The sequence below is a fragment of the Fonsecaea erecta genome (assembly GCF_001651985.1).
Source record: "Fonsecaea erecta strain CBS 125763 chromosome Unknown Scaff5, whole genome shotgun sequence".
In the NCBI taxonomy this organism is placed as follows: Eukaryota; Fungi; Ascomycota; class Eurotiomycetes; order Chaetothyriales; family Herpotrichiellaceae; genus Fonsecaea; species Fonsecaea erecta.
In genome coordinates this window covers 2,086,570-2,111,117 of record NW_017387248.1, presented here as the reverse complement: position 1 = coordinate 2,111,117, position 24,548 = coordinate 2,086,570, and the positions used below count along the sequence as shown (strand labels likewise).

General features: G+C 53.3%; 10 protein-coding genes across 10 annotated transcripts; 4 read left to right on the top strand and 6 right to left on the bottom strand.

Annotated features, from left to right (window-relative positions):
* Positions 1 to 181: 181 nt before the first annotated feature.
* Positions 182 to 1,860, bottom strand: AYL99_06825 (hypothetical protein; the record flags this gene model as incomplete). Its single annotated transcript, XM_018838334.1, has 3 exons — positions 182 to 235; positions 285 to 870; positions 1,043 to 1,860. 3 exons carry the CDS (start codon positions 1,858 to 1,860, stop codon positions 182 to 184), a joined length of 1,458 nt encoding a protein of 485 aa, XP_018692894.1.
* Positions 1,861 to 3,260: 1,400 nt separating this feature from the next.
* On the bottom strand, positions 3,261 to 5,674 carry AYL99_06824 (hypothetical protein; the record flags this gene model as incomplete). Its single annotated transcript, XM_018838333.1, has 2 exons — positions 3,261 to 4,607; positions 4,667 to 5,674. 2 exons carry the CDS (start codon positions 5,672 to 5,674, stop codon positions 3,261 to 3,263), a joined length of 2,355 nt encoding a protein of 784 aa, XP_018692893.1.
* A 259-nt stretch (positions 5,675 to 5,933) lies between these two features.
* AYL99_06823 (hypothetical protein) lies at positions 5,934 to 6,896 on the top strand (the record flags this gene model as incomplete). Its single annotated transcript, XM_018838332.1, has 1 exon — positions 5,934 to 6,896. The coding sequence occupies one exon, from the start codon at positions 5,934 to 5,936 to the stop codon at positions 6,894 to 6,896; it is 963 nt and encodes a 320-aa protein (XP_018692892.1).
* Positions 6,897 to 7,872: 976 nt separating this feature from the next.
* AYL99_06822 (hypothetical protein) lies at positions 7,873 to 9,924 on the bottom strand (the record flags this gene model as incomplete). The annotated part of the gene is made up of 1 exon (XM_018838331.1): positions 7,873 to 9,924. One exon carries the CDS (start codon positions 9,922 to 9,924, stop codon positions 7,873 to 7,875), a length of 2,052 nt encoding a protein of 683 aa, XP_018692891.1.
* A 413-nt stretch (positions 9,925 to 10,337) lies between these two features.
* Positions 10,338 to 12,525, top strand: AYL99_06821 (hypothetical protein; the record flags this gene model as incomplete). The annotated part of the gene is made up of 2 exons (XM_018838330.1): positions 10,338 to 10,472; positions 10,540 to 12,525. 2 exons carry the CDS (start codon positions 10,338 to 10,340, stop codon positions 12,523 to 12,525), a joined length of 2,121 nt encoding a protein of 706 aa, XP_018692890.1.
* Positions 12,526 to 13,367: 842 nt separating this feature from the next.
* AYL99_06820 (hypothetical protein) lies at positions 13,368 to 14,765 on the bottom strand (the record flags this gene model as incomplete). The annotated part of the gene is made up of 1 exon (XM_018838329.1): positions 13,368 to 14,765. The coding sequence occupies one exon, from the start codon at positions 14,763 to 14,765 to the stop codon at positions 13,368 to 13,370; it is 1,398 nt and encodes a 465-aa protein (XP_018692889.1).
* Positions 14,766 to 15,862: 1,097 nt separating this feature from the next.
* Positions 15,863 to 16,520, top strand: AYL99_06819 (1,2-dihydroxy-3-keto-5-methylthiopentene dioxygenase; the record flags this gene model as incomplete). Its single annotated transcript, XM_018838328.1, has 3 exons — positions 15,863 to 15,892; positions 15,963 to 16,334; positions 16,392 to 16,520. The coding sequence occupies 3 exons, from the start codon at positions 15,863 to 15,865 to the stop codon at positions 16,518 to 16,520; spliced, it is 531 nt and encodes a 176-aa protein (XP_018692888.1).
* Positions 16,521 to 18,345: 1,825 nt separating this feature from the next.
* AYL99_06818 (hypothetical protein) lies at positions 18,346 to 20,480 on the top strand (the record flags this gene model as incomplete). Its single annotated transcript, XM_018838327.1, has 4 exons — positions 18,346 to 18,456; positions 18,605 to 18,964; positions 19,096 to 19,679; positions 19,748 to 20,480. 4 exons carry the CDS (start codon positions 18,346 to 18,348, stop codon positions 20,478 to 20,480), a joined length of 1,788 nt encoding a protein of 595 aa, XP_018692887.1.
* Positions 20,481 to 20,612: 132 nt separating this feature from the next.
* AYL99_06817 (hypothetical protein) lies at positions 20,613 to 22,064 on the bottom strand (the record flags this gene model as incomplete). Its single annotated transcript, XM_018838326.1, has 1 exon — positions 20,613 to 22,064. One exon carries the CDS (start codon positions 22,062 to 22,064, stop codon positions 20,613 to 20,615), a length of 1,452 nt encoding a protein of 483 aa, XP_018692886.1.
* A 575-nt stretch (positions 22,065 to 22,639) lies between these two features.
* On the bottom strand, positions 22,640 to 24,220 carry AYL99_06816 (hypothetical protein; the record flags this gene model as incomplete). The annotated part of the gene is made up of 3 exons (XM_018838325.1): positions 22,640 to 23,220; positions 23,277 to 23,705; positions 23,767 to 24,220. 3 exons carry the CDS (start codon positions 24,218 to 24,220, stop codon positions 22,640 to 22,642), a joined length of 1,464 nt encoding a protein of 487 aa, XP_018692885.1.
* Between the last annotated feature and the right edge of the window lie 328 nt (positions 24,221 to 24,548).

Here is a 24,548-nt window from a genome sequence, read left to right as displayed (position 1 = left end):
AATCTGACATGTCTTCTGAGTGGAGAAAGGCTGCGAGACATCTGCTCTCTATTCCACAAACTCTTGGAAAGGCCACCCTGTAATACCCTCCCAATTAGTGGTCATAATTTCATCAACCCCAGGAATTTTATGAACGCCAACGCATATCCGTCAAGTCATAACGAGCACTCAAGCCGGTTCCTTATTCAACGGTTTGTGCCCGTGGAACAGGCTTAAAGGAGATCGTCGTCACATACTACAGATGGTTAGCATTCATGCACGTACTGGGGCCTCTCAATCCGTACCTTCTTCTTGTAGCGGGTCGTCACACTGGTCGCTAGGACACCATTCTTCACGCTGCTAGTCATGAGATGGTTCAGGACGGTATGGTTTGGCAGAGTCAGGACGCTGTTATCGTCCTTGACTGGCAAATTACCGTTGAGAATCGATTTGGTCAAGAAGAGTGGCAACGACGGTGGGTTGCCGAGTTCTTGGATGATCTGGCCCGCGGCCTTGTACTTGGGGTCATCTTCACTCAGGTCGACATCGATCAGGTATGGTGGAACGACTTGACGCCAATCACCCATCGGGATTTCCTCAAGGTGAGGTTCTTCCATGTCAGAATCTTCAGGTGTTTGCTCTCCAGACTCGGCTTGTTCACGTTGTTCCTCTGGTACTAGTGTATTGGCCTTGGCCCCTGGTTGGGTGCTTTCCCTTCTGGGCTTGGTGATATCTTCCGTAGCAATCTCGATGTAGTTGACTAAGAAATTGTTGAAATCGACAGCGGTGGGCAGCTCGGGACTGGTAACCATCTCCCCATCCACCACGAATTTAAGGTGATGGGTTCCCGAGGGGAGATTGATGGTGGTGAACATACCAGGCGCGTTCTTTCTAAAGTCTGAGTGTCAGCATGGAAAATATAAAACTGGGGACCATGGAATCAACGTGGGGGAGTAGTCTTTTCTCGATAACGGGGGATGGATGCCCGAGTTGGGAAACCCGATATCAGTCAAGATCAGAATACAAGACAACGAAACGAAACTGATGCGACCGCGCGACCTACCTCGGATGGAGTCTGTATTTCTTTTCCCAATTGGCAAAAGTACCCGTCACGTAAACCTTGTGTCCACCATGGTTCCATTCGATAACAGTCGGAACAGTTTGCGTCGGAGGGTGAACTGCATACGGCTGCAACTCCTCGCCAAGCTCATCCTCGGACTGCGTGGTCGTGCTCAACATAGAACTCCTCCTTCTCATCGGAGGTTCCCCAGTCGACAGAGGATCATCAGTCTCGAATATCGGGACGTCGGCATTGCCCTTGTCAATAGGCATTAGAGTTGGGGATTCGGGTATCGGGACGTCAGCGATAGGAAGAGGGAGACGAGGAGGTCGAAGTTGAGCCACGGGTGCATAACGTCGATCCTCATACGCATGACCCTCTGGGAAATCCTCCTGCTTCCCATCAAAGCGTTCCTCGATGGGCTCTTGTTTGCTTCGAGACATGGGTACATCCATGGGACCCGAAGCCGGTGGGACAGCAAGAGGTGGCTGACTGGGAGTCTGATATCTCTGTCTGTAGTCATCATTCCTCTTCTCGCGAGATGTCCTCGAGGTGGACCTCTCGACCTTGGCAGTTCTGGCATGAGGGTCAGAGGACGAGGCCTGAAGATACTGCTGTAACGCTGGCTTCTCGAGATGTTGGGAGGTGGTTTGGGCAACAGCGGTATCTTTGGTAGCAGAAGCGTCGACAGGGGTGCCTCGGCCTTGTGAGAGAGCCTGAATGGAAATCCTGCGGTTGATCTTGCGTTCTCTTTCAGCTTGCGGCGTGCCAGATCTGGAACCCGAGCTCTTCTTATCCTCAGCCGATTGTTGCTGGCCCATGGTGAAGGATGGAGTTGGTCTTGATTGCAGGAAATTCAAGTGTCGTGCGACACCTTGCAGAAATGGGGTGAAGGTGGCCTGTCAAGGAGGGCGAAGTCAGGGAGATAGGAAGTCGGAGCGGAATTTGGTTGGCTCTAGGTGTATGAGCATTCGGTGTTGTGTGTCAAAATTCCCAACCCAAGTGATAGACCAGAGCTGGTCGGGGGCAGGAGTGTCAGCAAACTGGTGGATGCGTGGAAAATGCCTCCGAGCTCTGGTGACGTTGGGATCCAGGTTGAGAGAAGTTCGAAGACAAAGAGGGGCTCGAATCAAGCCGGGGGTGGCCAGGTGAAGTGAAGGCTAGTTAGTGTAGCTGCGTGGTGGCGCTAGTTCAGGCTCTTTTCGGCCCGGAGGAGTGAGTGGGTGCCCGCTAGAAGGGACGTCTTTTAGTTAAAGCCCCAACTAATTTCAGGAACGTTTGCGGGGGAGCAAGGCGTCATCAGTTTGTTGTAGCTAGCACGCGTTGCGGGAGTGTCTTCCACTGATTATTTGAGGCTCAACTCTAACATAGCAATAAACAAAAAAAATATCCATCAGCTGCTGCGGACTACCTTAACTGTTGCACAGCACCTAGTTCCAGTCACGGCTCTTACAATCGCTCGACGTGGATTTGCCAGCTGCCGAGTCTTCGCCATGATTCATCGATCGGCCCAAGAATGAACGCTACCAGCGACTCGAGTTGGCCGGCATGGCTCTCAGCCACCGGAATGGCCCTCTCGTACACTCTCTCGATCCTCTCCTACGCACTGTATCCGGTCTTCCTTCTGTTAAGAGCAATATGGTACATTCTAGCGTCTCTGTCGGCGCCTTTTATATACATGGGGGTTGTCGTCGCCAACGTTTCGCTGCTTCCATGGCGCATCTTCGCCGCTTTCGAGGTCTGTCTGTGCGACCAGGTCGCTTTCATCCCCCGAACAAACTACTAACTTGGTCACAGCCGCTCTGGTACTTCCTCGGTAGTGCCGTTCTCCTGGGTCTTCTATTTGCGCTTGCCTTGCATTTCACCATGCGCATCTTCGTCCTTGTATTCCGCCTTGATCGCAGCGCTCCGCAGCCGATTCCAGCCAAAGGGCATAATGCTGTATCGTACAGGAAAGCCAGGGAAGCAAAGAAAAAGAAACAACTGGAGGAGCAACAGAGACTAGCTGCCGAGGCCAGGTTGATCGCTTCGCAGCCACTCTTACAAGAGGCGGTTCGGGAAGCCAGAAGACTGTCTCTATCGGGCGCGGCGCCTGCTGCTACGCTTGGCCCGTTAAGCCCCAGCAACACGGCACCAAGCCGGCCGGGCCTTTTGCAGGAGACGATCCTGGAACACAGTGATGAGGACGATAATGACTCGGTGTTCTGACCCTCGATGATTTTTATTGTATCCCGGCTTTGTTGAGCGCCTGCTCGAAAAGTTCCTTGCATCGGACTCGGCTGCCAAGTCTGGCACATAAAAGGAACGCGCCACTCAGCTTCCGATGAAGGCTGTAGGTCTCTTCTGGCGGCGGTGCCAGTCTTTCTCTCAGCATGACGGGAATGAGGGCTCGAACTCGGTCGGTGATGGTTTGGTCCTTGAAGTCATACACGTCTGGACTGAAATCCATAAAGGGTTCCGCCAGTGTCATAACTGAGTCGATATGGGCGTTCAACATCGCCTTGGATTCATAACCAGTGAGATAGCCTAGCTCGATGGAGAAATCCCTGCAGGCGTCCCTGTCTTTTCTCGACGCGGCGATGAGAGTCTTGATGTAGAGGTGAATGAACTTCTCGGGAAATTCTCTGGATGCACCAAAGTCAAGTAACTCCAACTTGTTCGTTCTTGAATTGTAGAGGAAGTTGGTCCAATTGGGATCCGTCTGCATGTATCTGAACTCGGTGATCTCTCGCAGACAGAGTCGTAGGATCTGTGACCCGATCCAGTCCTTCTGCTCCTGCGTAAAATTTTGTACTTTTGTGACTGGAATGCCCTCCATTCTCTCCATGGTCAGGACTCGACTGCCTGATGCTTCGTCGATGATCTCGGGGACTGTAAAGGTGTCCTGTTCGTCTGCTAAGAGCCTCCGAAACCTCTTTGCGCATTCGGCCTCGCGAACGTAATTGCACTCCCACGCCAACTCGGTACGGGCATTGGCAATGGTCTTCTCCAGGTACAGCCCTTTGGGCAGCAGACGAGAGGCAGTAAGGAGCAAAGACAGATTGTTGAGGTCAGAAGAAATCGACTCGGCCACACCAGGATATTGCACCTTGACCGCAACCCTCCTGCCGTCCTTTGATATTGCCCCGTGAACTTGACCGATAGAGGCGGCGGCCATGGGTTTCTCGTCGAACTGCTGGAAAAACTGTTCACGCCAATTAGGACCCAAATCAGCGGCAATGACGGCATCTCTTTGAGAGGCAGGCATGTAATCCGCACTGTCTTGAACGCGTTGCAGGACATCATGAATGGGCTTTGGAAGCAATTTGGAATCTTGAAAGCTCATCATTTGACCTAACTTGAGGGCGGCACCTCGCATTTTGGACAATTTGGCGACAAGACGTTCCATGTTGGCAGCACTCAACATCAACGAGCCATTGGGACCCCCCGAGCGACTGATACTCTCGCTGACAGCTCCAAAAGCCATTGACGCTGCAAGTCCTCCAAATTCGAAGATCCGGCCCACCCTAGATGATGGCACCTTTGATTCCCGCATTTGATACGGCCGTGCCGTCTGCGGTTGTTGCGTCTAGGCTATCTGTCAGTTGATCAGTCACGATCAATCAGCGACAGGAGGGGGTCGATTACATTGATCTTCTGGACGTCTTTTGCAAGGTCAACCCCAAGTTGCTTGAGACTTTCCGCATCCGTACCGGAGACTTTTTGTTGCATGGCACTCATGCCATGGAAGCGTCTTGATGTGACGCCGCCAGGGGCGTACCTTGCCTTTTGCCCGTAAGTCCTTGCATTCTTCGGGTTGCGAAATAGGCGGGCGAGCTGTTCCTCCGAGGGCTCGTCCTCGCCATCCGCCCCACGCTTAGATCCGGAGTAGTAGACATCGGCGTTGAGACCAGGTTCGATGTGCGAATCGCCCTCTTGTACGTCGTTTTCAGTCTTGGGGACACGGACACGCGGCAACGCAGAAAGAACGGGCTTGACGCTCCCTGGTGGCTGGTAGAAGACATCCTGCTCTTGTTCCACTCCAAATTCCCGAGCACTCTCTTCTGGTGACGGAGGCTCCGCGGTTTTTGCAGGGATCGGATCTTCGGACTGTCTTTGAGCCTTTACTGCCTCAACTGGAGACAGGGCCTCGAATGACCTGGTGCCGGGTATATTGGGCTTCGTAGATGAACGGAAACTGAGGTCTTCGGCAGCTCGAGACTTGAGTGGATGCTGCGGCGTTTCTCCCGTGGGGACCTGATTGAAAGTTATACCATCTCCCTCCTCTGCTCCGATGGGGCTCTCATTTGACGGTATCGTCCCATCTGGTAGTGGCGCCCGCCTCGCTTGGGCTTGCTCAACGTTCAGGCCTTCACGAGATGAGGCCTGAGATTGAGACCCCTCGACAGATCTTGTGTAGAAATGGTCTTGCTCGATACCTTCTTTCGATGATTTTGAAAGAGGTTGGGAAGAGGAAGCGAACCGGGAGACAGAGGTAGCTAAGATCGGGAGGCCTTTGGTCCTTATGGCCTTGATGACGGAGGAGGATTGACCATAGACTCGAGCTTGAGCAAGTCGAATATCGACATGTTTCGCTGCGACATTTCGTGATACACTGAGCAAGGCAAGAGCATCAAGTATATGCCTGCCGGACATGATGGTAGACAGAGGAAAGGTCAAAGACCCTTTCGTACGGCTTCTGAACACATCAGAGGTGTTTATATGAAGCGCAGCTGGTTGGAGAAATTGGTGGGAACTCTCTCCATGGCGCATGTGGGCCGCAGAGCTTCCCCACCACTTGAAGACAATCCTATATACCACAGTATGTAATTACTTGTTCCCATATGTACACCTCTCTTGTGCGTAACTCCTCTCGTCGGAGGAACAGGGGTAGATAATTCTGTTGAATAATGCTATGAAATCGGACGATGCGGACGTCCTCCGCGCCCGAGTCCTCGAGCTCGAGGTTCAGCTGCAAACCACCAAAGCCCTCCTTCGAGACATAGAGAGGTCAGGCTCGACATCAACTTCAGATCTTCGTCACAATGGAGGAAGCCAGCTGTTGTCTCTACCCATCACCCTGCCAATAGGCCATTCAATGCACAACCTCATGCTCCTCTCCGATTCAGCTCTTCCCCTCGGATCGTTCGCCTACTCAAGCGGTTTGGAATCCTTCCTAGCCCACCACAAACAAGTTCCTCCAATGCCCGGGCAGACAAATCTGTCCCTTTTCCACAAGTTCCTCAAGCTTTCCATACAGTCGATGGCATACACAAACATCCCATACGTCCTTGCTGGCTTTCGTGATCCTTTGGCCCTCATGGACCTCGATAACGATCTCGATGCGAGCACGCCCTGCAACGTCGCGAGGAGAGCAAGCATCGCTCAGGGCCGTGCACTGTTAAGTGTTTGGGAGAAAGCTTTCGCTCCCGCTGTGAAACTGCAGCATGAGGAGGGCGGGGAAGGAATCGAAGCTGCCACCACGCTTCGAGTCTTTGCTCGAGACTTGAAGCTTTCAGCTCTGTCTCCTGCTGGTCCTTCCAACAGCAATGCTCACCAAATACCCGCGGTGAACGGCCATCTTGCCCCCCTTTGGGGCGTTATCTGCCTTTCCCTCGGCCTCAATCTAGAAGAGTCGGGCTATCTTTTCCTCTTCAACCACTCCAAAGCCGTCATTAGCGCAGCCGTTCGCGCCTCCGTGATGGGGCCTTATATGGCACAGAACGCACTCGCGTCCAAAGAATTGCAAGAGCTGTTACGTGGCTGTCTAGAAAAAGTCTGGTTGATGAGACCGGAGGATGCAGGACAGGTAGCCCCAAGCATGGACCTGTGGGTCGGAAGACACGAGTTGCTTTATAGCAGGATTTTCAATTCGTGAATGATGGTCAATGAATCCCCGAAAGAGAATTTCGCATGCGAGTTCCCTATCGACTTCATGAGCTCTCAGGTCTGTGTGCGGTCCGGCAGCGACCCGTCCCTCATGCTTGCCAGTGAAGTGGGTGCCCCCTTTGCGACTTACAAGCTGCCTGGACCAGTTCTCTCTTTCTCCCAGGACGACATTACCTTTATCACAGGATCACACACCCGTCCATCGCGATATCAAACAGTCCATCACAATCTCCAAGACGACGGCACAATCTAAATGAGCGACGTCAGGTGAACATGACGCGGAACAAGGCTGCGACAACTGCTTTCGTCGCGGTTCTGCTCCTCTTCTTCTCGGTGCCGGCCCTCGCGGTCAGAGGAAATCAGCAGCCAAACACCCTCGTCACCGTTGCCCAGCCGACACCCACCCATGATACCAGCAACAAGGAGCCCTCGAGATGCAATTGCGAACTTGTGAGACGTACCACGAATATCACGCCACCGCAGTGCATAGATTACTGCATATGGAGATGGGGTTGGTACTGAGCATTCACCAAAGCATCGTCGAACGAGCAAGCCGGGTCGGAGTCAGAGAGAGCAGGTGTTGGAAAAGACAGAACTCGTCAGCGATGAGGACTAGTTGGAATATGGAGGACTTGTCTTTGGATACGCCAGATGGGGGGAAGCCTTCTTGTGCAGCGTGGATGAAAGGTACGGCGATGGTGGGTGAGCCAGACCCACGCAAGGGGAGTTGTCTCAACGAAGCAACAGAGGAGTCACGGATGGGACAGCGACATCCTGCAAAAAGTGGCCAAAAAGCGTCAATGTGGGAAACAAAATGACATTGTGTCTGCCAGGACAAATGGCATCTGATGCTCTGGCTGGCCTTGCACAACCCGAAAATCTTAGAAAAAGGGGTATCAATAAGGTGATGCAACTCGCAACCAAGGTTAACAACCACAAAGACAGAGATGGCATGCCAGCAACAATCACTGTTCAACCTCGTCGATAGGTCCAATCCTCTCCTCCACGCCCTCGAACGCTCTCCGGCCCTTTTTAACTTGTCTTCCACCGCGCCCTGCTCCAGCTGACTCTTTCGTTTGACGTCGCGGTTTCTTCTTCGGATTCACGGCGGCCTGGACGACCCGGTCCGCCAAAGCTGAGAACCGGTCTATTGGGTCCATGCTTGGTGCTTGGGTTCCCCGTCTTGCAGCTTCTGGCGTAGCCAAGTGTGTATCTGCAGAGGCCTGCTCTCGGTGGCCTGCCATCTCGCTCTCGTCAATGTCTGCGTCGTCCCTCTCCGTAGATGGCAACGGCACATCCGCAGCCGCGACATGATCAACAAACCCCTGGTCTGCTCTTCTCTTCTCATCCTCCTCTCTCAATCTGCGCTCTTGTTCCTCCAACTCCTTCATTACCTTTTCCGGGTCCTCAAACTCCTGATTTGTCATTGCCGCATAGTCCTCTATGCTCACAGTTTCTTTTGCGGCAACACACGACTCGACTCTCTGTGGATCCGCCCGCAGCTCAAGCAAGTATTTCTTTTTGATCACGCGCCGGTCAACATCTTCTGGAAAAAGATTCGCAACCATGCTGAAGTCGGTGCCGAACATCCGTAGGCCTTTGTAAAAGAGGTTGGTCTGATCTTCGTCCCAGCGGTTCCCGCGCACTCGACCTGCATTCTTCCCCAATGTGCCTGAAGTAACATACTTGTAGATCCGGTCATCCTCAAGCGCAACGTTTGCGTCGTGAATTACCGCCTCTTCGACGCCTGCACCAAATGCGATCTCTCGGGACTCAGCTGCCACTACGATCTGTCCGTTGACAATGATCTGCTTGGGGACAGCCGCCTCCTCTGCTCCGTTGTGCTCTTCCTGGTTATTCGTCCCATTATTTCCCCCCCGGGCAGCTTCCCGTCGCTTCTCAATCTCCTCTTTGCGTCGCTTTTTGATCTCCGGCCAGTTCTCTTGCATGCGCTTCTCTGTATCTGATTTCTTGCCGATCTTGTTATCCTTGACGAGATCTGCCATCGAGACCTCTTGCGGGTCTATTTCTAACTCTTCGGCATTCTCCGGAGTAGCAAGGCGAGAACGGCGACGGGTCGTTTCGTCTTTGTTTCCATGAACAGCATCGTCCACGACTTGTTGGGCTAGCTCTTGTGTCTTTTTCGACCGTGACTTTCTCTTTGACCGTTTTCCTCTTGGCTGCACACCATCTTCAGCCACACTCTCTTCTGTTTCTACTGCCTGCGACACTGATCGACGCGCCGATTGCGGTTGGAGCGATCTTGCTCTGTGCTCAATAGAGTTTGCAAGTTCTGATACTGCAGCCGCCTGAGTTGTCGCATCGTGTAGTAACGCGTCCGAGGTACGCGATTCGCTCCGTCTGGCTCGCGGACTGGTCCTCAATATTGGTGGCGGTGTCGCATCGAGTGGGGGAAGAGTATGTGACTCTAACTCTGACTCTCTGAGATCCTCGACTGTGTGAGTAGTCTTCTGCCGCTTCCTGGAAGCGTCTGTCCTCTCCGTTTCTTGAGCAGAATCTTCTGATGGCGGGGAGGCTGTCTCATGGGGAGCTTTTCGTTTCGGGGCAATAGATGAGGGGGTCGAAATCGAAATCGACGGAATGACACCCGCATCGGGATGAGTCTGGCTTACGCTGGTGGAATGGATGATTTCAATCTCATGACTCGGGTGACTCGGAGCTATAATCTCAATGGAGGCTGAAGGGACTCCCTCAATTGTTGCTTCTTCGCTTTGAGGCGGTGTCTCGAAGGGTACTCCTGCCGTCTCTGTCGAACTGGCAACGGAAGGTATCTCCCCGAGACCCTGAGTTATCTCTGTTGTCTCTGGCTGCGGCTCCCGCTCTTGATCTTCAACTGGCTGGTCAATAAGCTCAACAGCAGGACTCACGGTGTGACTCTCCGGTGTTAGTGATGGCGGAGCAGCATGTCGGGGAGCATTTCTTTGGACATTCTTCCTTGGGCCCTTTGGGATTATCTTCTGCCCTGGCTTTCGCACGACTGAGCTGAACGTCGACATAGTGAACACAATGCTCTCCTTTCCCTACCGGGAACGCACGGGTTGGCCAACGTTCGCATGTCGTTTTCTTTGTCTGCTCTGGCGCATCTGTCTTTCAACGCCACTTCCCACCGCGCAGGTTTGATGGGCAAACATGCCAAGATACAAGAACCGCTAACCTCATTCGTTGGTAGCGTCTGCAGCGACTCGACATCTTGAATCTTCTTTTTATCCTCGCCTCTGCGCATGCTGCCTGCCAACACCTTAACTCCTTCATCGACGTCCTTCTTTCGCGGCGTCATTTGTTTTTGCTGCCAACGCCGGCCTCCTCCAAGGATACTCTCTGCGGAAAAGCAGAGCCGCTTCGAGCAGCAGGACTGATGACGGCCGTCGAATCTCTCCCCCTTTCCCTCTCTCAACAGAGTCTAGTCAGGATGGAAGAGCGTAAAAGACCTTCTCCTTACGATTCAGTAGAATCCGCTCCGCCGCTGAAGAAGCAAGCCACGTCTGCAAACGGCGCATCGAAGTCTCACAAGGATGATGACATGCCGTGGAAGGATGATCTTGAGGTCAGCCGAGTCCTAATCCTACTCCTCCCTTCCTGAATCCTAATCTAATGCGGTTTTCTGTGAACAGAGATTCCAGAAAGATGCGATATGGCGGCAGATGCAAGAATATAAGCGAGAGAAAAATACCCTTGAAGCTCAATTGAAAGAGATGCGGAAGAAGGCCCGATATCATGACGATCATCTCCGGACTATTGATGCATGGTTTCAACAAGTTGTCGATGAGGTCAAAGTCATTGCCAAAGCGGATGGCGATGTAGATATGGACCCTGGGGCCTTACCTTCTTCGCTGCTTTTTTCAGATCAAGAACAATTTGAAGCACATCTTCGCAACCGCTCAAGGCAGATACGAGATGTGATATCAAGATTGTTCGGTCCGACAAAGCCGTCATCGCCCGACGTAGCAGAATTGCAATCACAGGTCACGAGGTTGTTGGCCGCGGAAAAGAATCACGTGGTCGAATTACAACGGCTCCAGTCGGAGAAGGACGATCTGGATCACCAACTAGAGAACGCCTCTCTCAGATACATGACAGCCGAACGTAAAATCGACAGAGCAAAAAGTATTACGGTCGCCAAACTCGAGAAACAGGCTTTACTAGGCGCGACAAAGCCCGTGGTGGAGGAGGGTGGTCCGGTCAAGAGAGAAGAAAGCACGCTCAACGGGGCTACGGATCATTCTGAAGAGCTAGCCGAACTGGAAAAGGAATTGAACAAGACTGTGGCCGTGTCGGAAAAGCAAAAAGAGCAGTTGGACCGGTTGGAGGAAGAGAATGCCAAGCTGACTGCACAGTTGACGGAATTGCAAACCAAGTCGGCAACTTTGACGGATGACGATTATGCCAAAACCGAGTTATTCAAGCAATTGAAATCGCAACTCGAGGATACCTTCAAAAAATTCAACAATCTGGAAGCTACCAATACGGATCTCAAGGACGAAGCCTCGAAGTTACGATCCGAGAGGACAACATACCAACTTCAGTTGGAAAATGAGCAACGAGTGGCAATAGCAGAGAAGGAATCTCTTTTGGCGGCATCAGAGGCCAATCTGGCAAGGATCCGGCACAGCAGAGATGAATTACTAGCAGATCAGGCTGTCAAACAAGCTTGTCTGGATCAGAACCAAGAGGCTGTGAAAAAGATAACGGAACTGTCATCGGCACTGGAGGACCGTGTTCGGGCACTTGAATCCGAGAATGAGCGATTAGCGACACAAACGGCTGACATGGCGGTGGACAACACAGAGTTGGATGCCTTGGACGTGGAAGATCTGCGGGCCAGATACCATGAACTTGTCAGGAAGTATAATCTCCTCAATGGTGAATTGACGTCCATGTCTACAGCGTTCCAAAAGACGTCGAAGATCGCGAGTCAAAAAGTTTCCGAATTTGCTGCCATGGAAGAAAAAGTGCTGAAGTTGTCAATGGACAAGACCAAAGCCGATCAAAAATTCTTTGCTGCGATGAAAAGCAAGGAAACCCAGGCCGGCGAAATCAGAACGCTGCGGCTGCAGAACGCCAAATCTGCAGAGGCAATCGCGGCGTTGAAAGAAGCCGAAGGGGCCACACGCGCTTTGTTGGCGACAGCGGATAAGCAATTGTCCGAACTGAAGGACGCGCTCGCGCACAAGACCAACGAACATCGAAATGTCCAACAACAAAACATCACGCAAGGACTCGAAATTTCCAGGTTAAACGCCCAAGTAACAGAGCTCAAAACCCAGGCCACCGCCAAAGACGCCAAACTCGCCGCCGCAACCAGCGCTTGCCGTGCGGCCGAAGTGGAAGTCGAAGATCTGAGATCCTCGCTCAAAGACACACGCAGAAATCTCGAGACATGGAAGTCCAAATCAGGACAATCCGAACAGTACGAGATATTGAGACAGTTTGCATACTGCAATATCTGCAAGCGGAATCTGAAAAACACCGTGATCAAGACCTGCGGCCATACGTTCTGCAATGATTGTGTGGCAGAGAGGCTGACATTAAGAGCGAGGAAGTGCCCGAATTGTGGAAAGGCGTTTGGCGCGAACGACCATATGCGGATCACACTTTGATCGATTGCTGGGAGTTGCGGAATTTGCTGTTTAAAGACATTGTATCATATCGACATCTGAGGCGACGGCCGGGTCCATCGAAAAAGACTGGGGGCTCGAGACCTCCGACTTCCGACTTCACTCAACAGAAGTTGAGAATAGAATTTGCGGGCTATTCGTTCGGAGAAGCCCGAGCACGTCCGTCCTGTACGTTGTACGAATATTGCGCCTCACGACATCACATTTTTCAGACGATTGGCCGACATCGGGTGCATCTTGTTAGCCAACGAGCCAAGTGCACGCTCGGAATGACTGTTGGAAATTCTGTGGAGAAGCGAGGCCGGCTTGGTGGCTGCTTGTCCATTGATCGCGGACTCGCCGCAAAGGCTCTTCGAAGGAATGACATGGCGGTGACAAGATGAGGTGAAGCACGGGCCCGTATCTATTCATTGATCGATCCACTCCTGGTCGTACGTGTCGGCCCCTTTCAACCTCGGCAGGGCTATCAGTGCGCTGGTACCTGTGTCCTGTGAGGCAGGCGGTCGGTATTCTAAGGCGCTGATTGAGACATTGAGAGGCCTCGAGGCATTAGCTGGGAGGATGAATCGCAAAATGGCCGGCAAGATATAGCTAGCTCGTGGCTGAACGGCGGAAAGCTCTGAGCTGACGCGGAGTTGTCAAGTAGTGTCGAATTGGCAAACCCCTTTGAAACCGCCGAGTTTCTAGACGGTCGAGAGAAAAGACCAACCCGTGTCGCTTCTGATCGTGCGTCGGCCTCATTTCCCCGTCTCCCACTGCCTGGTGTCCTTCCTGTGTCAATCGTCCTCTTCCTCCTTGCTATTCAGTCTGTTGTCATTTCTTTTTCAGTCATCCACGTCCATGTCACTCTCGAGCTTGATATGAGGCTGTCCTCCTCGTTCTTCCCTCTCCCGGGCGTCTTTATCTCGGCCGCCCGGGTTGGCAGCTTTTCCCCCTCTCGGAAGGTCATCGCCCTTCCTATCGATTTGCTCTTCGTTCACCCCTCCCTGCTGCTCATCGCGGTCGTCGCGGTCGTCACCGTCGCCATCGCCATCACCGTCTCCCTCTCCGTCGTCCCCTTCTCCTTCCCCTTCGCCTTCCTCCTTTTCGTCACCGTCTTCCTTCTCCTCAAACCCCTCCAGCGGCGGGAAGTTGAGGTGCTTCCAGTCCTCGATCTCTTCGATGATGCTCTTCAACCGGTCACGGATGCTCTCCACGGCAAAGGTCCCCAGCAAGAGTCGCAATGGCGGATACCGGCAGTGGCCCAGTTGCCAGACCAGTTCGGCGGCTTTGACCACCGAGGTGGGCTGGTTTGCACCCATCCACTGCAGAGTCCGTTGGGCGTGGGCGGCGGGGGCATCTTTCGTGGCGTACGGCGAAGATGGACGCGCTACTTTGAAATGTCCGAAGAGCGCCAATTTAGTATTCTGCTTTTGATTTGGTGGCTCCTGTTGCTGGCGGATTCGTCCGTTAGTCGTCGTCGTCGTCGTCGTCGTACCAGGTTGATTTGGTTGTGGAGGAAAGATGTCGCTATCGTCGCGGCGCATGTGAGCCGGCTCAACGAGAGTGAATTTGATGTTGAACGGATCGACTTCGTATAGCATACTTTCAATCAGGCCTTCTACAGCATACTTTGTCGCACAATATGGTCCGAGGCCCGGAACTCCGAGCGCGCCACTTGTGGAACTGAATATCAGATATCTTCCGTCCTGGCGTCTTCGAAAGATGGGTAGAGACAGTTGAATTATGTTCAGGGTGCCCATGAAATTCGTTTCGAACTGGTTTCGAATCTCATGCTCATCCTGGTCTTCACAGGCACCAATCACGCCGTAACCCGAACAGTTGGCGACGATGTCCACCCTGCCGAACTTTTTCATCGTCTGTTCGATGACTGATGACACACTAGAGCGTATGCGTACATCACACAACAACCCCAGATATCGATCGGGGATATCATGCCACTGCTTCATGCTCGCTAGGTCATCTTGGAAGGATTGGCCAACGGCAGCCACGATGTCGTTGTGGGCAAGGGCGGCTTTTGTCACGGAGCGGCCCATATGTCCTGTTGCGCCGAACACGAGCCATACCTTCTGTTGCGGCGGATTTGCAGCAGAGGGTGGATCGGTTGTATAGGGCAGGGAGAGTTTTCCAAGGCCAGTCGTTGTAGGACGAGGAGAGCGAGTGGCCGCGCTGGGTGATGCTGAGTAAGCCTCGTTAGAATTGGTGCGGTTGAGGTCATCCATTTTGCTGGCAGGAAAAGGACTGATATTGCAAGCAAAGGATGTATCCTCTCGGCAAGATTGGTGTCACACGACCTCGGACAGTCCAATACAAAGCACAGGGGAAGGCTTGAATCGGACCAATCCCAGAATCAGACAGTTCACCACATATGACCGCGACACGTATTCGAACAAAACATGTGGATGTTGAGTTGCTCGCCGCTTTGACACTTTTGCCTTCACAGCCAAACTCCTGCGGCGATACTGGGATGAGCACGGTGGGAAACGGAGGCAAGGACCCAGCCTGCGAAGAATTCCAAAATAATAATTGAGACCGTCCTGAAAGCAGTATGTCAGGATTTGCCTGAACGGTCGTGGCCAGTGCAGATCAGGTCTGATGGAAGAAGGTCGTCGAAGCCTGATAGGAACAAAGCGGGAGAAAAATGTGGACCTTTGTGAGCAGAAGTCGATGGTGCTTACTGTTACCTTACTGTAAACGAACACCAGAGGGATCTGAGTGGCATTCTTTAGTCATGACGGCAAGCCCCAGTCTTCTGCAGATGGAACGCCAACGGCTCCGCCCCCAGCTGCTGGCACCCAATGACCCTCCCTGTGTGTGCCTCTGAGGGTTCGATATAACGTCTTGGTCGGTGGGAACGGGCAGCGGGACAGAGGTAGGGGCACCGACTCAATGGTGATATCTGTCGGAGGGATCAGTTCACTTGTAGAGAGGTGACTGACCTCTCCTCCACGGTGGTATTTTGATTTCAGTCGTCAGCAGAGACGGTGGACACCGAGAAAATACCTGATGGTTGTATCCGAAGTTGAGTGAGAATGAGGAGGAATGTAGTCGGGTTTAACTGACGGAGGGGACGGCAATTATCCCCCCACCGAAGGCCCAAGGCATAAAATCCCAAGGCGAAAAGATTTCTCTCAACGTGCAATTGCCATCCAGGTCATTGGATCGATCCGTCTTTGCAGGGCATTTAAACCCCGAGATACCTCCCCTCTGTTTCCCTGGCGGTTTCATCGCAACCCCTCTCGACATAAAAGCCAGACCTGTTTGTTTGTTTGCAGCGCACCCTCGACACCTGTATCAACAACGTCCCCCACAAACCACTATGAAGGCCTATTGGTACGATAACCAAGAGGTATGTATCTATATACGCAACACTCCTCCCCCAGCTCTGTCCCCCCTTCACTGCTAACAAATATTCTTAGGGCGACCAGCGCCTTGCGCACGACTCGGGTCGCCCAGTCGATGCCTCATACCTGGCCCAAATCGGCGTCCTGTACCGCCACTGCCCCGAATTGTCCTCGGTCGACGCCATTGCCAAAGAAAGACACTATAAGAACCGCGATGAGATCACCGTCTCTCCACAAGCCATGGGCGCCGTCTACGAAGACAAAGTGAAGATGTTCTTTGACGAGCACTTACATGAAGACGAGGAAATTCGCTACATTCGGGACGGCGCAGGCTATTTTGATGTGAGGTCCAAGGACGATGACTGGGTGAGGATCCGGCTTGAAAAGGACGATCTGATCATCTTGCCTGCGGGCATCTATCACCGGTTTACCACTGACGAGGACAATGTGAGTAAAATGCCTCATGCCTTGTCAACGTAGGTAGGCCACTGACTCGGTTCACAGTATATCAAAGCTATGCGGCTCTTCCAAGACGAGCCCAAGTGGACAGCATTAAACCGTGGTGCGGACACCGACGTTAACGAGCACCGCAAGAACTACCTCCAGACCAGAGACGGCATCTCTGTGGCATGACGAAAGCCTCAAGGAGGGCAGGAGGGCAGGAGGGCAGGTGGTGTGGTGAGCCGGCTAGTACGAGGGAAATCATTCCATCACCATTTGCAACGATATAGCACGAGTTCTAAAAAAATGTAAAACGCCTTCTTCTTCAATGCATATTGTCTCGGCGAAACCTTCGGATCAATCTGGCTTTGTAGTCGTTGCTAAAGCCATCCCAGAAGCATGAAGAGTGCACGCCAGGTTCTCATTGTGGCAGACGCATTCGTGATGTAACAATGTGTTGGAGGAATCACCTCCGAAAACGTGATTTCGCAGAGGTTTTTGTTGTTCTTAAGCGCAATGGACCATTAACCATAAAGAGGCAAATTTCCAACAGCATCCGGGCGAGGCTGACGTTGGGACATGCAACCGGTACATAGTGGCTGGCAACCCGCGGAGAAACAATAGTCAGTGTGATGACTTGATCGTATCCGAAGCCGTGGGGTTGCCATATGCAACATGGGATGCTCTCCCTAGGCTGTCTCTGGCTTAAAGCTGCTCAACTGGTCATTACAGGATTGGACCTGGACGGCGATATGCAATTGCGGGCATAGGTGGGCAGATGGTGGTTGTGCGCTTAGTAATGAGGAGCCCGGATGAGAATAGGCGTCATGTATGTATAATACGGTGGCAAAGCCGAAGATCCGGGCGTGGTGGTATTCAAGGCTGCAGAAGGCTGAGGAGCAGGATCACGAATAAGAGGAACGGCAGCGCGTGGACACCACTAGCCAAGGATTGATCATGTTCGCTTTTACCATCTCAAGGCCAGGATGTTGTCAGCTGAGTGGTCGGGGAGGGAGAGGATCGGGTGCAGTGTCCCGGATCTTGCTGGATGTATGATTAAGATATCGCTGGCCAGGGCATGTATGTACTGTAGGAGATGACTTGCAGGTGTCATTCAAACGACACGGGAGGGGTTGTTCCAAACTGCCTACTAGACACTGAGTAGGCAGGTGGTGTCGGGAGGGCTGCAGCCATTTCGTTGGAAACGAAAACGCGGGGAGTTTGAGGATCAGTTACTACTCGGAGACCATTTCCCTCTTTTGTCCCGCCTGGACACTCGGGCTGCTAGGGGCGCGCTAGGCGGGAACGTTGTAGCCTAGTGAGCCTAAAGCATAGGGGCCACTGCCTGCTTGAGCTACAACAAAGTGCCTACGAGCAGGGCATGCATACCTCCTCGTAGCCGACAGCCGGTGTCGTTGGTCGACACAACAACCCATGCAACCCCAAACTATTGTGACCGCCATGTGATTGTACCGACTTAATCCAACCAGCTAAACCTTCGAGATGTTATTATACGAAAAAAAAAAAAAAAAAATCCACTTCCGCACCCTCACCACTTCCCGTCCCGCCCTCCAGGTCTCCAAGCTACCACTCACACTACTCATGGGTGCCCAGACTCAAGACCCCAGGTGACTAACACTCCCTTAAATGCTCCGTTCTTCCAGAATGGCGGACTTCTCTTCCCCCCCATGTTGCTGCTGACACATCGAGCATCGATCGTTTTGTCGGTTGATGATTCCTTCTGATCCTTTCTCTAAATTCCGAACGACCTCCTCGAATCCTCTATACATCAATCGACAGCCACGAGAGACAACATCGGGGCATCACTTAGGCTGCGCCAACGACGACCGACAAGAGATTCATCATCCTTCCCTAGTGCCGAAGTGGTTGTCCAGCTCTTGCCCCCGCTCTCGGATACTCCTGCCATCTATATACGATCTTCTACTTCTTCGACATTCCATCGCAGAGCAACAACGGGTATCGGTGCGAGGGGGTAGATGAGCAAGCTCACTCCAAAATGGCGGCTAACGCCCCCGGGGCTCGGTTTATGTTTGTCGAATACTCGAAGCCTGTCGAACCGGCCAAGGGCCAGAAGAAGCGACGTGGCGGTCCTAGTGAAGTGCGCGCGGTAAGTTATATTTTTACCCAATACACCGAGGCACCCATTTCCAGAGGATTTTTGGATCGGGATCTGCCTCCCTGCCACGATGGCCTCCATTCAACGACTGGTGGGACTGGGGGTGTTGGAGGGGCTTTTTCTGACGCTTACATTGTAGCATATCACCAAAAACTACCATCGAGCACTGAGAGTCAAGCGCCTTGAGGCTCTCAAGAAGGGACAAGACGGTGGCTTCGTCGGGAAATCGAAACTGGAACCTCGGGAGGACCCGAGGCGGGATACGAGGCCGGGGGAAGATGGCGATGGTGAAGAGCACGGAGAGACAGAGGACGGAGATGGACTGTCCCCGCGCAAACCATCTTGCTCGCCTTCCGTGGATGAGGATCACAAGGACCTCACGCTCCAGCTCAAAAGCGCCCAGGCCCTTCGATCCATCCTCGGCGAGGGTCGAATCGACCCGTTCGATACCTACCCCGTTGGGGGCGTGCCCCTTTTCATTCATCAAGTTCTCGACCACGTACGTACTGTCCCCTCCCTCAAAGACCGCGGCCCCGAGTTGTTGTTGGAAGGCGGAACCCCTAATTCTCGATAATATGTACGCATCCAAACAGCTACTGACATAGCGGCGTGGCCGTTCCGTCACAACAGGCCTTGTCGTACTCTTGGCCCAACACTGTCCCGGTAAAACGCTCTCTTTCCAGCACGAACCCCGTCAAATCAGCCTGGTTGAAGTGCGGTATGGAGCATCCCGTCGCATTCCACGCCTTTGTCTACGCGGCATCGTACCACGTCCTCTGCGCCTACAACGGGCGGGAGATCAACGAATCGGCTCCGCTCCTACGCCTGTCGCACAAGGTCGAGACAATCAAGCTAGTCAATGAGCATCTACGGTCTCTCAGTCTCTCCTCCTCCTCCCCCTCCTCCGCCAACAAGAAAAAGGGACGAGATCACGAGACGTTGAAAGAAAACGAAATGGGAAGTGGAGCTACCACGACAGTACCCACCGACGCGCTGATCATGGCCGTGACCATCATGAGCATTCATAACACCAGGGACGAGACAGAATATCCTAAAGTTCATCCGACATCTCCCATGGCCAAGGTTAACAACATCCACGTCTACGGCGCCATGGTCAATGACGAAAAGCATATCCAGGGCATTTTGCTATTGATCAGGCAGAAAGGAGGGCTCGATGGGATCGAGCTGTATGGAATGGCCGATACAATGCAATTGTAAGTCTGGCTGCTGGCTATGCCCCATCCCAATCACGGTGAGCGGTGATTCTGAGTGACAATGTCAGGTGTGATCTGTATTTTGCTTCAAAATATGCATGCAGACCGAGCTTCCCATGGCGCCGTCCCGTCAAGTCACTCGTCTCCACGGGAAAACATTTGCTCGACCCCGTGGCAATTGACTTGGATTCTGAACTTGGCGCCGGGTTTCGGTACCTCCGTCAAAGTCCTGCCGGCCAGAAATTACTCGAGATTTTGGATGCGTACTCCGAAGTGACGGTGGCCTTAGATCACCATGTCCGTGGTGGTCCCACCGCCCCAGAGCTCGTGGAGCTCTCCGAAGCCCGCAACTACGCACAGCATCGACTCCTATCTCAAATGCCATACCAATTGGATTTGTCGAGTCCCGAGCTGTGTGTCCATCATGCTGTACGATTAGGGACACTGACTTTCAGCGAGATGGTTATCTTCCCCCTACCTCCTCAGCAGAGAGTGAAACCTAGGCTTGCTCTGATGCTGCAACAGACTCTCGAGGCCTGCACCCTTCTTGGCTGTTGGGATTTGCACGGTCAAGTCTTACTGTGGTCTCTCACGCTGGGCGCCATCGTATCGAACTTCACACCCCAACGACCTTGGTATATTGAGCAGCTCGCACAGCAGATCTTACTCCTCCAGATTCAAGACTCGTCCATCCTGGAATTGATTTGCTCCAGGTTCTTGTGGTGGAAGCCGGTTTGCAGTGAGCCGCTTCGATGGCTATGGGATGAGATGTTCCCACCAAGCACAATTGAAGCCACCTGAGAGGGTCCAGTGACGGAGTGATATCCTGCCCTTATTGTGACTGGCACTGGGCCACGCAACAGTGATCAAGCGCAAGGCGCGCCCGCTTGCATCCTTCATTCTGAAGAACCACTACCGTTTGTTGAGCCTGCCTCATGAAGCCGGAAGAGCTCCAGGCATAACTCGCAACGGTTGAGGAGTTCGAGCATCATCCTCATGTTCGATGACCTGGCTGTCAGAACGATGGTGACCGGTACGCCATCTAAGGCCCTCAAAGATCCTCTCAGTCTCTTCTTGAGAGGGGAAGTGGTCGTCCGGGTTCGCCTCTTTGCGATGATCTACGAATGAAGAGGACCGGCGGTCGTCCTGGGTAGGAGGACGGTCGTCATCCTGGCCTTCCCTCACCCTGGTCTTGCCCATCCGCGGCCACAAGCCGGGCAAAGGGACCACCTGCACTCTCGGCTCGACAACTCTCTCCTCAAACCACGCTTGTGCTCTAGCTTCCACCAGCTGGGCGATCTTTGGGACGTCCTGCAAGCGAGTGCGGGATCCAATCAAGCTTCTGACAGAAAGATCGAGCCGATAATCGGGCAGAAACGAAAAGGCAAGATTGGTTTTGGGCTTACCCGAGGAAGCATGCTTGTTTTCGCTCGATGGCTCGTCTTCCGTAGCAGGGACAAAACTTATGGAGAGAGTGCCAGAAAATCTTACGACCGAGACAGCCAGAGCCACTGGCAGCACGGCAGAAAAGGGTTTGGGGTAGTTGAGGATGAGCGCGGTCTCGATAGCCAGAGTGAGATTGTCGTCAGACAGATCGACATCCATCAGAGCTTGCAGCCTGCCACCCGTGGCACTTGACATATCGTCGTCGACGGCAATCACACGAACATTGCTGAAAATGGGGAATTCCTCGCCCATGGAAACCTCGGTAATCTTGATGTTGTCTATGTAGGACGGCCTTTTTTCTGGATCGTTAATAGTTGCTTCGAGGCTCGCCAGTATCGCCGAGGAGCTTCCCGAGCCATCTCGCAGATTGTAGACCGTCTGGCGGTACTGTGCTATTGTCTGGGCAATCAGGACGTTGAACCAATCCAGACTCTCCGGCTGGTGCGTCGAGTATTGCTGCTGCTGATGGTGCTGTTTCCCATGCCCGTGGCCGTGTCCATGTCCGTGACCACCAACACCACCGCCGCCACCAAACCCCCGGCTCGGGATCTGGTAGTACGTCTTGCGCAGGATCGAGGCGATATCGGTGGCGTTGGTAGGCACGGGGCGCAGGATGTTGGTGGCGCTGGCCTTGGTGCGCAACGACTGCGGCGCGGGGGCCTTGGAGGACGCAAGGCCGTGGAGGGACGTGGTGCGGATATGTTTATTGGTGTTGTTGGGGCCAGCGGCAGCAGGACCACCACCACCACCACCACCAGCGACGGCCGGTGAGCGACGAGAGCTGGCGCCGCGCGAGGCGGCGGAGGACGAGCTTGTTCTTGTTGTTGGCGACCGCGGCGCCGGCGCCTCACCGAAGATGAAGAACTTGATGAAGCAGCCCAGGAACACCACAACGGAGAGCTGGCCCAGCAGGAACCCCTGCGTGAAGGTCAAGGACATGCTGAAGAGGAGGAATGGGCTGGAGCAGGTGTAAGAGTAAGAGTAAGGGTATCAAGTAGTGCTGCCTCTCCCCCGTCCATCACTACTAGGTAGGTACTGACGACGAGGAGCTGCGTCGAGACCGACTTGGGACCCATCGATTCACGATGATGCAAAAAGCATTTGAGATCCCACGCATTGTGCATTGTGCGGAGAAGGCATGCTGCGGGTGTCGTGGAGTGGTCCGCCGCAGAATTCGTACTGTCGACTGTAGGGACAAACAAGGCAAGGCTGAAATGGCATTCAATCTATTATGCGTCGGCCGATCCACAGCTTCTGGGGGCCACACGCTCTGTCACAATCTGAATGCTTGCCTCTGTCACGGGAAACCAGTGCAGTAAGTGTGAATATAGAGGTGTGAGCATAAAATATTCATAGTTGTATGGATTTGGTCTTTCGTCGACTCTCCTCAGACGCCCAGCAGCAGCAATCAGAGAAGGCGATCAATTGGAAGCTGAGAACAAGATCTATCGGTCTAGATGCAAACGAATACCTCATACACCACGCGACAGCTTCACAGCTGCTCTTATAGAGCCTCAGTCTGACGTGGCACTCTTCCTCCCAGCCCGAACTTTCAAGCAATCTCTCAGAAGAAACACAATGCTGACACACAGTCCCAGCGCAGCGAACCCAATCCCAACATACCATGCTCCACGGTATCCCATTAGGATATCCTGTGGTGTGCGTCCGCCATGGTTGACATGCACCTCCACGGTCCCGGCGAAGCCCAGGCCCAGCGAGATGCTGTAGTTGACGATCGTTGTGACAAGACTGGCGGCAATACCTTGGTGTTCCCTGCGCACGGCGTTTGAGAGAATTATCGTCGCGGCGGGAAACGACATGTCCATTCCCCAGGGGATGACCACCAGTCCGACAAACGTCTGGGCCCAGTATGTTTGGTGGACCGGGGTGGTGGCGGCCAGGATGAGTCCGACGGTGAACCAGGTCAGCGCGATCGTCATGACCATGGCAGGCCGAAGTCTGGATAACAGAGCCCCCGTAACGACAGAGGCACAGGCTCCCGAGACGGCAACGGGGCTCAGGTACGCAACAGCCAGCAACGGCGACACGCCTCGCAAGATTTCCAGAAAATTGACCAAGTAGAAAAACCATATGCCTAGATGCGCATTTGATTAGTTGGCAGATTCTCGTGCTCGGAGAATCGGTCCGTACCAAATGATGACCAGCCGCAGACAATGCAAGCCAGCACAAATCCGACATCAGCCGTCAGTGCGTCGAAAGGCACGAGCGGAGCTTTGGAAACCCGAAGCTCGATGTAGAAGAACAGAGGCACCAGCAGAATCCCGATGAGCATGGTCACGTAGACGTATGCCTTCTGCCACCCTACATTTGGTGCCTGATTCCACGCGAAGTTGAATAGCACGAGAGCGGCGATGCCTACAGCAGCGCCAGGCAGATCAAGGAGCTCGATCTTGGACCAGAGGGAATAACTGGCAGACTCGGATCTTTGCGGTGGATTGGGAATGATAAAGTATGAGGCCACTGCAAGGAGGGCGAGGGCAATGGCGAAAGAGAAGAATGCCCAAGGCCACCACGTTAAAGCGAAGACTCCTGCAAGAGCACATCCGATAATCGAGCCACCTAAGGATGGTGAATTAGTATACAGCGGAAAACAGTCGATCGATCGAGGCTACCCACGAACCGGGAGCACAGGCACCAAAGAGTGCAAAGACCATGTCTTTCCGAGGACTTCCATTCGCATAACTTGCACCAAGGAGGGCCACTCCATTTGGTAGGAGGATGGCAGGCCCGATCCCCTGGAGGACTCGAGCGAAAACGAATAATACGTGATTGGAATAGATAGCTAGCCCTGCGATCATCGACCAGACCGAGAACCAGGCATACCCAACAATCAGCATGCGTTTGTAACCAAACATATCCCCCAATCTTCCACTGACGAGGATGAATGTCCCGACCGTCAGGCTGTATCCCGCCACCAGCCATGTCAATTCACTTGGGTCGGTGAGGTCGAAGCTTCGCCCGATATCATGGATGATAATGAGCGCTTGGCCCAGGCCGACTTGCGTAGTGATTTGTGCGGTGCATATGATGCCTACGAAGAGGATCTCATGCGGCAGAGAGAAAGATTCCGCCATGGGTCTGCTGCTTTGAGGTGAATTTCCATCGCCAATAGCGATTTCTTTCTCGAGAGGCTCTTGTGAACCGTCTCCATCTCGTACTTCTAGGTCAGGCGAGGAACAAGGGGGCCTTTGTTTTAGATTTTCGGCGGTCATTCCCCAACACACTCAAGTTTTGAAAGTGATGGAGGTAGTGATTGTCTTCCTTAGGTCGAATCATGCTGCGAAGAGGACGCGCCCCATATATATGAGCCTGCGGGAGTCGTGGGGCTCGTTTCCGAGCTATCCTGGTGACGCATAGTATCTTGCATTGGGGATTGAGATAGTGTACCTCGTACTTGTCCCA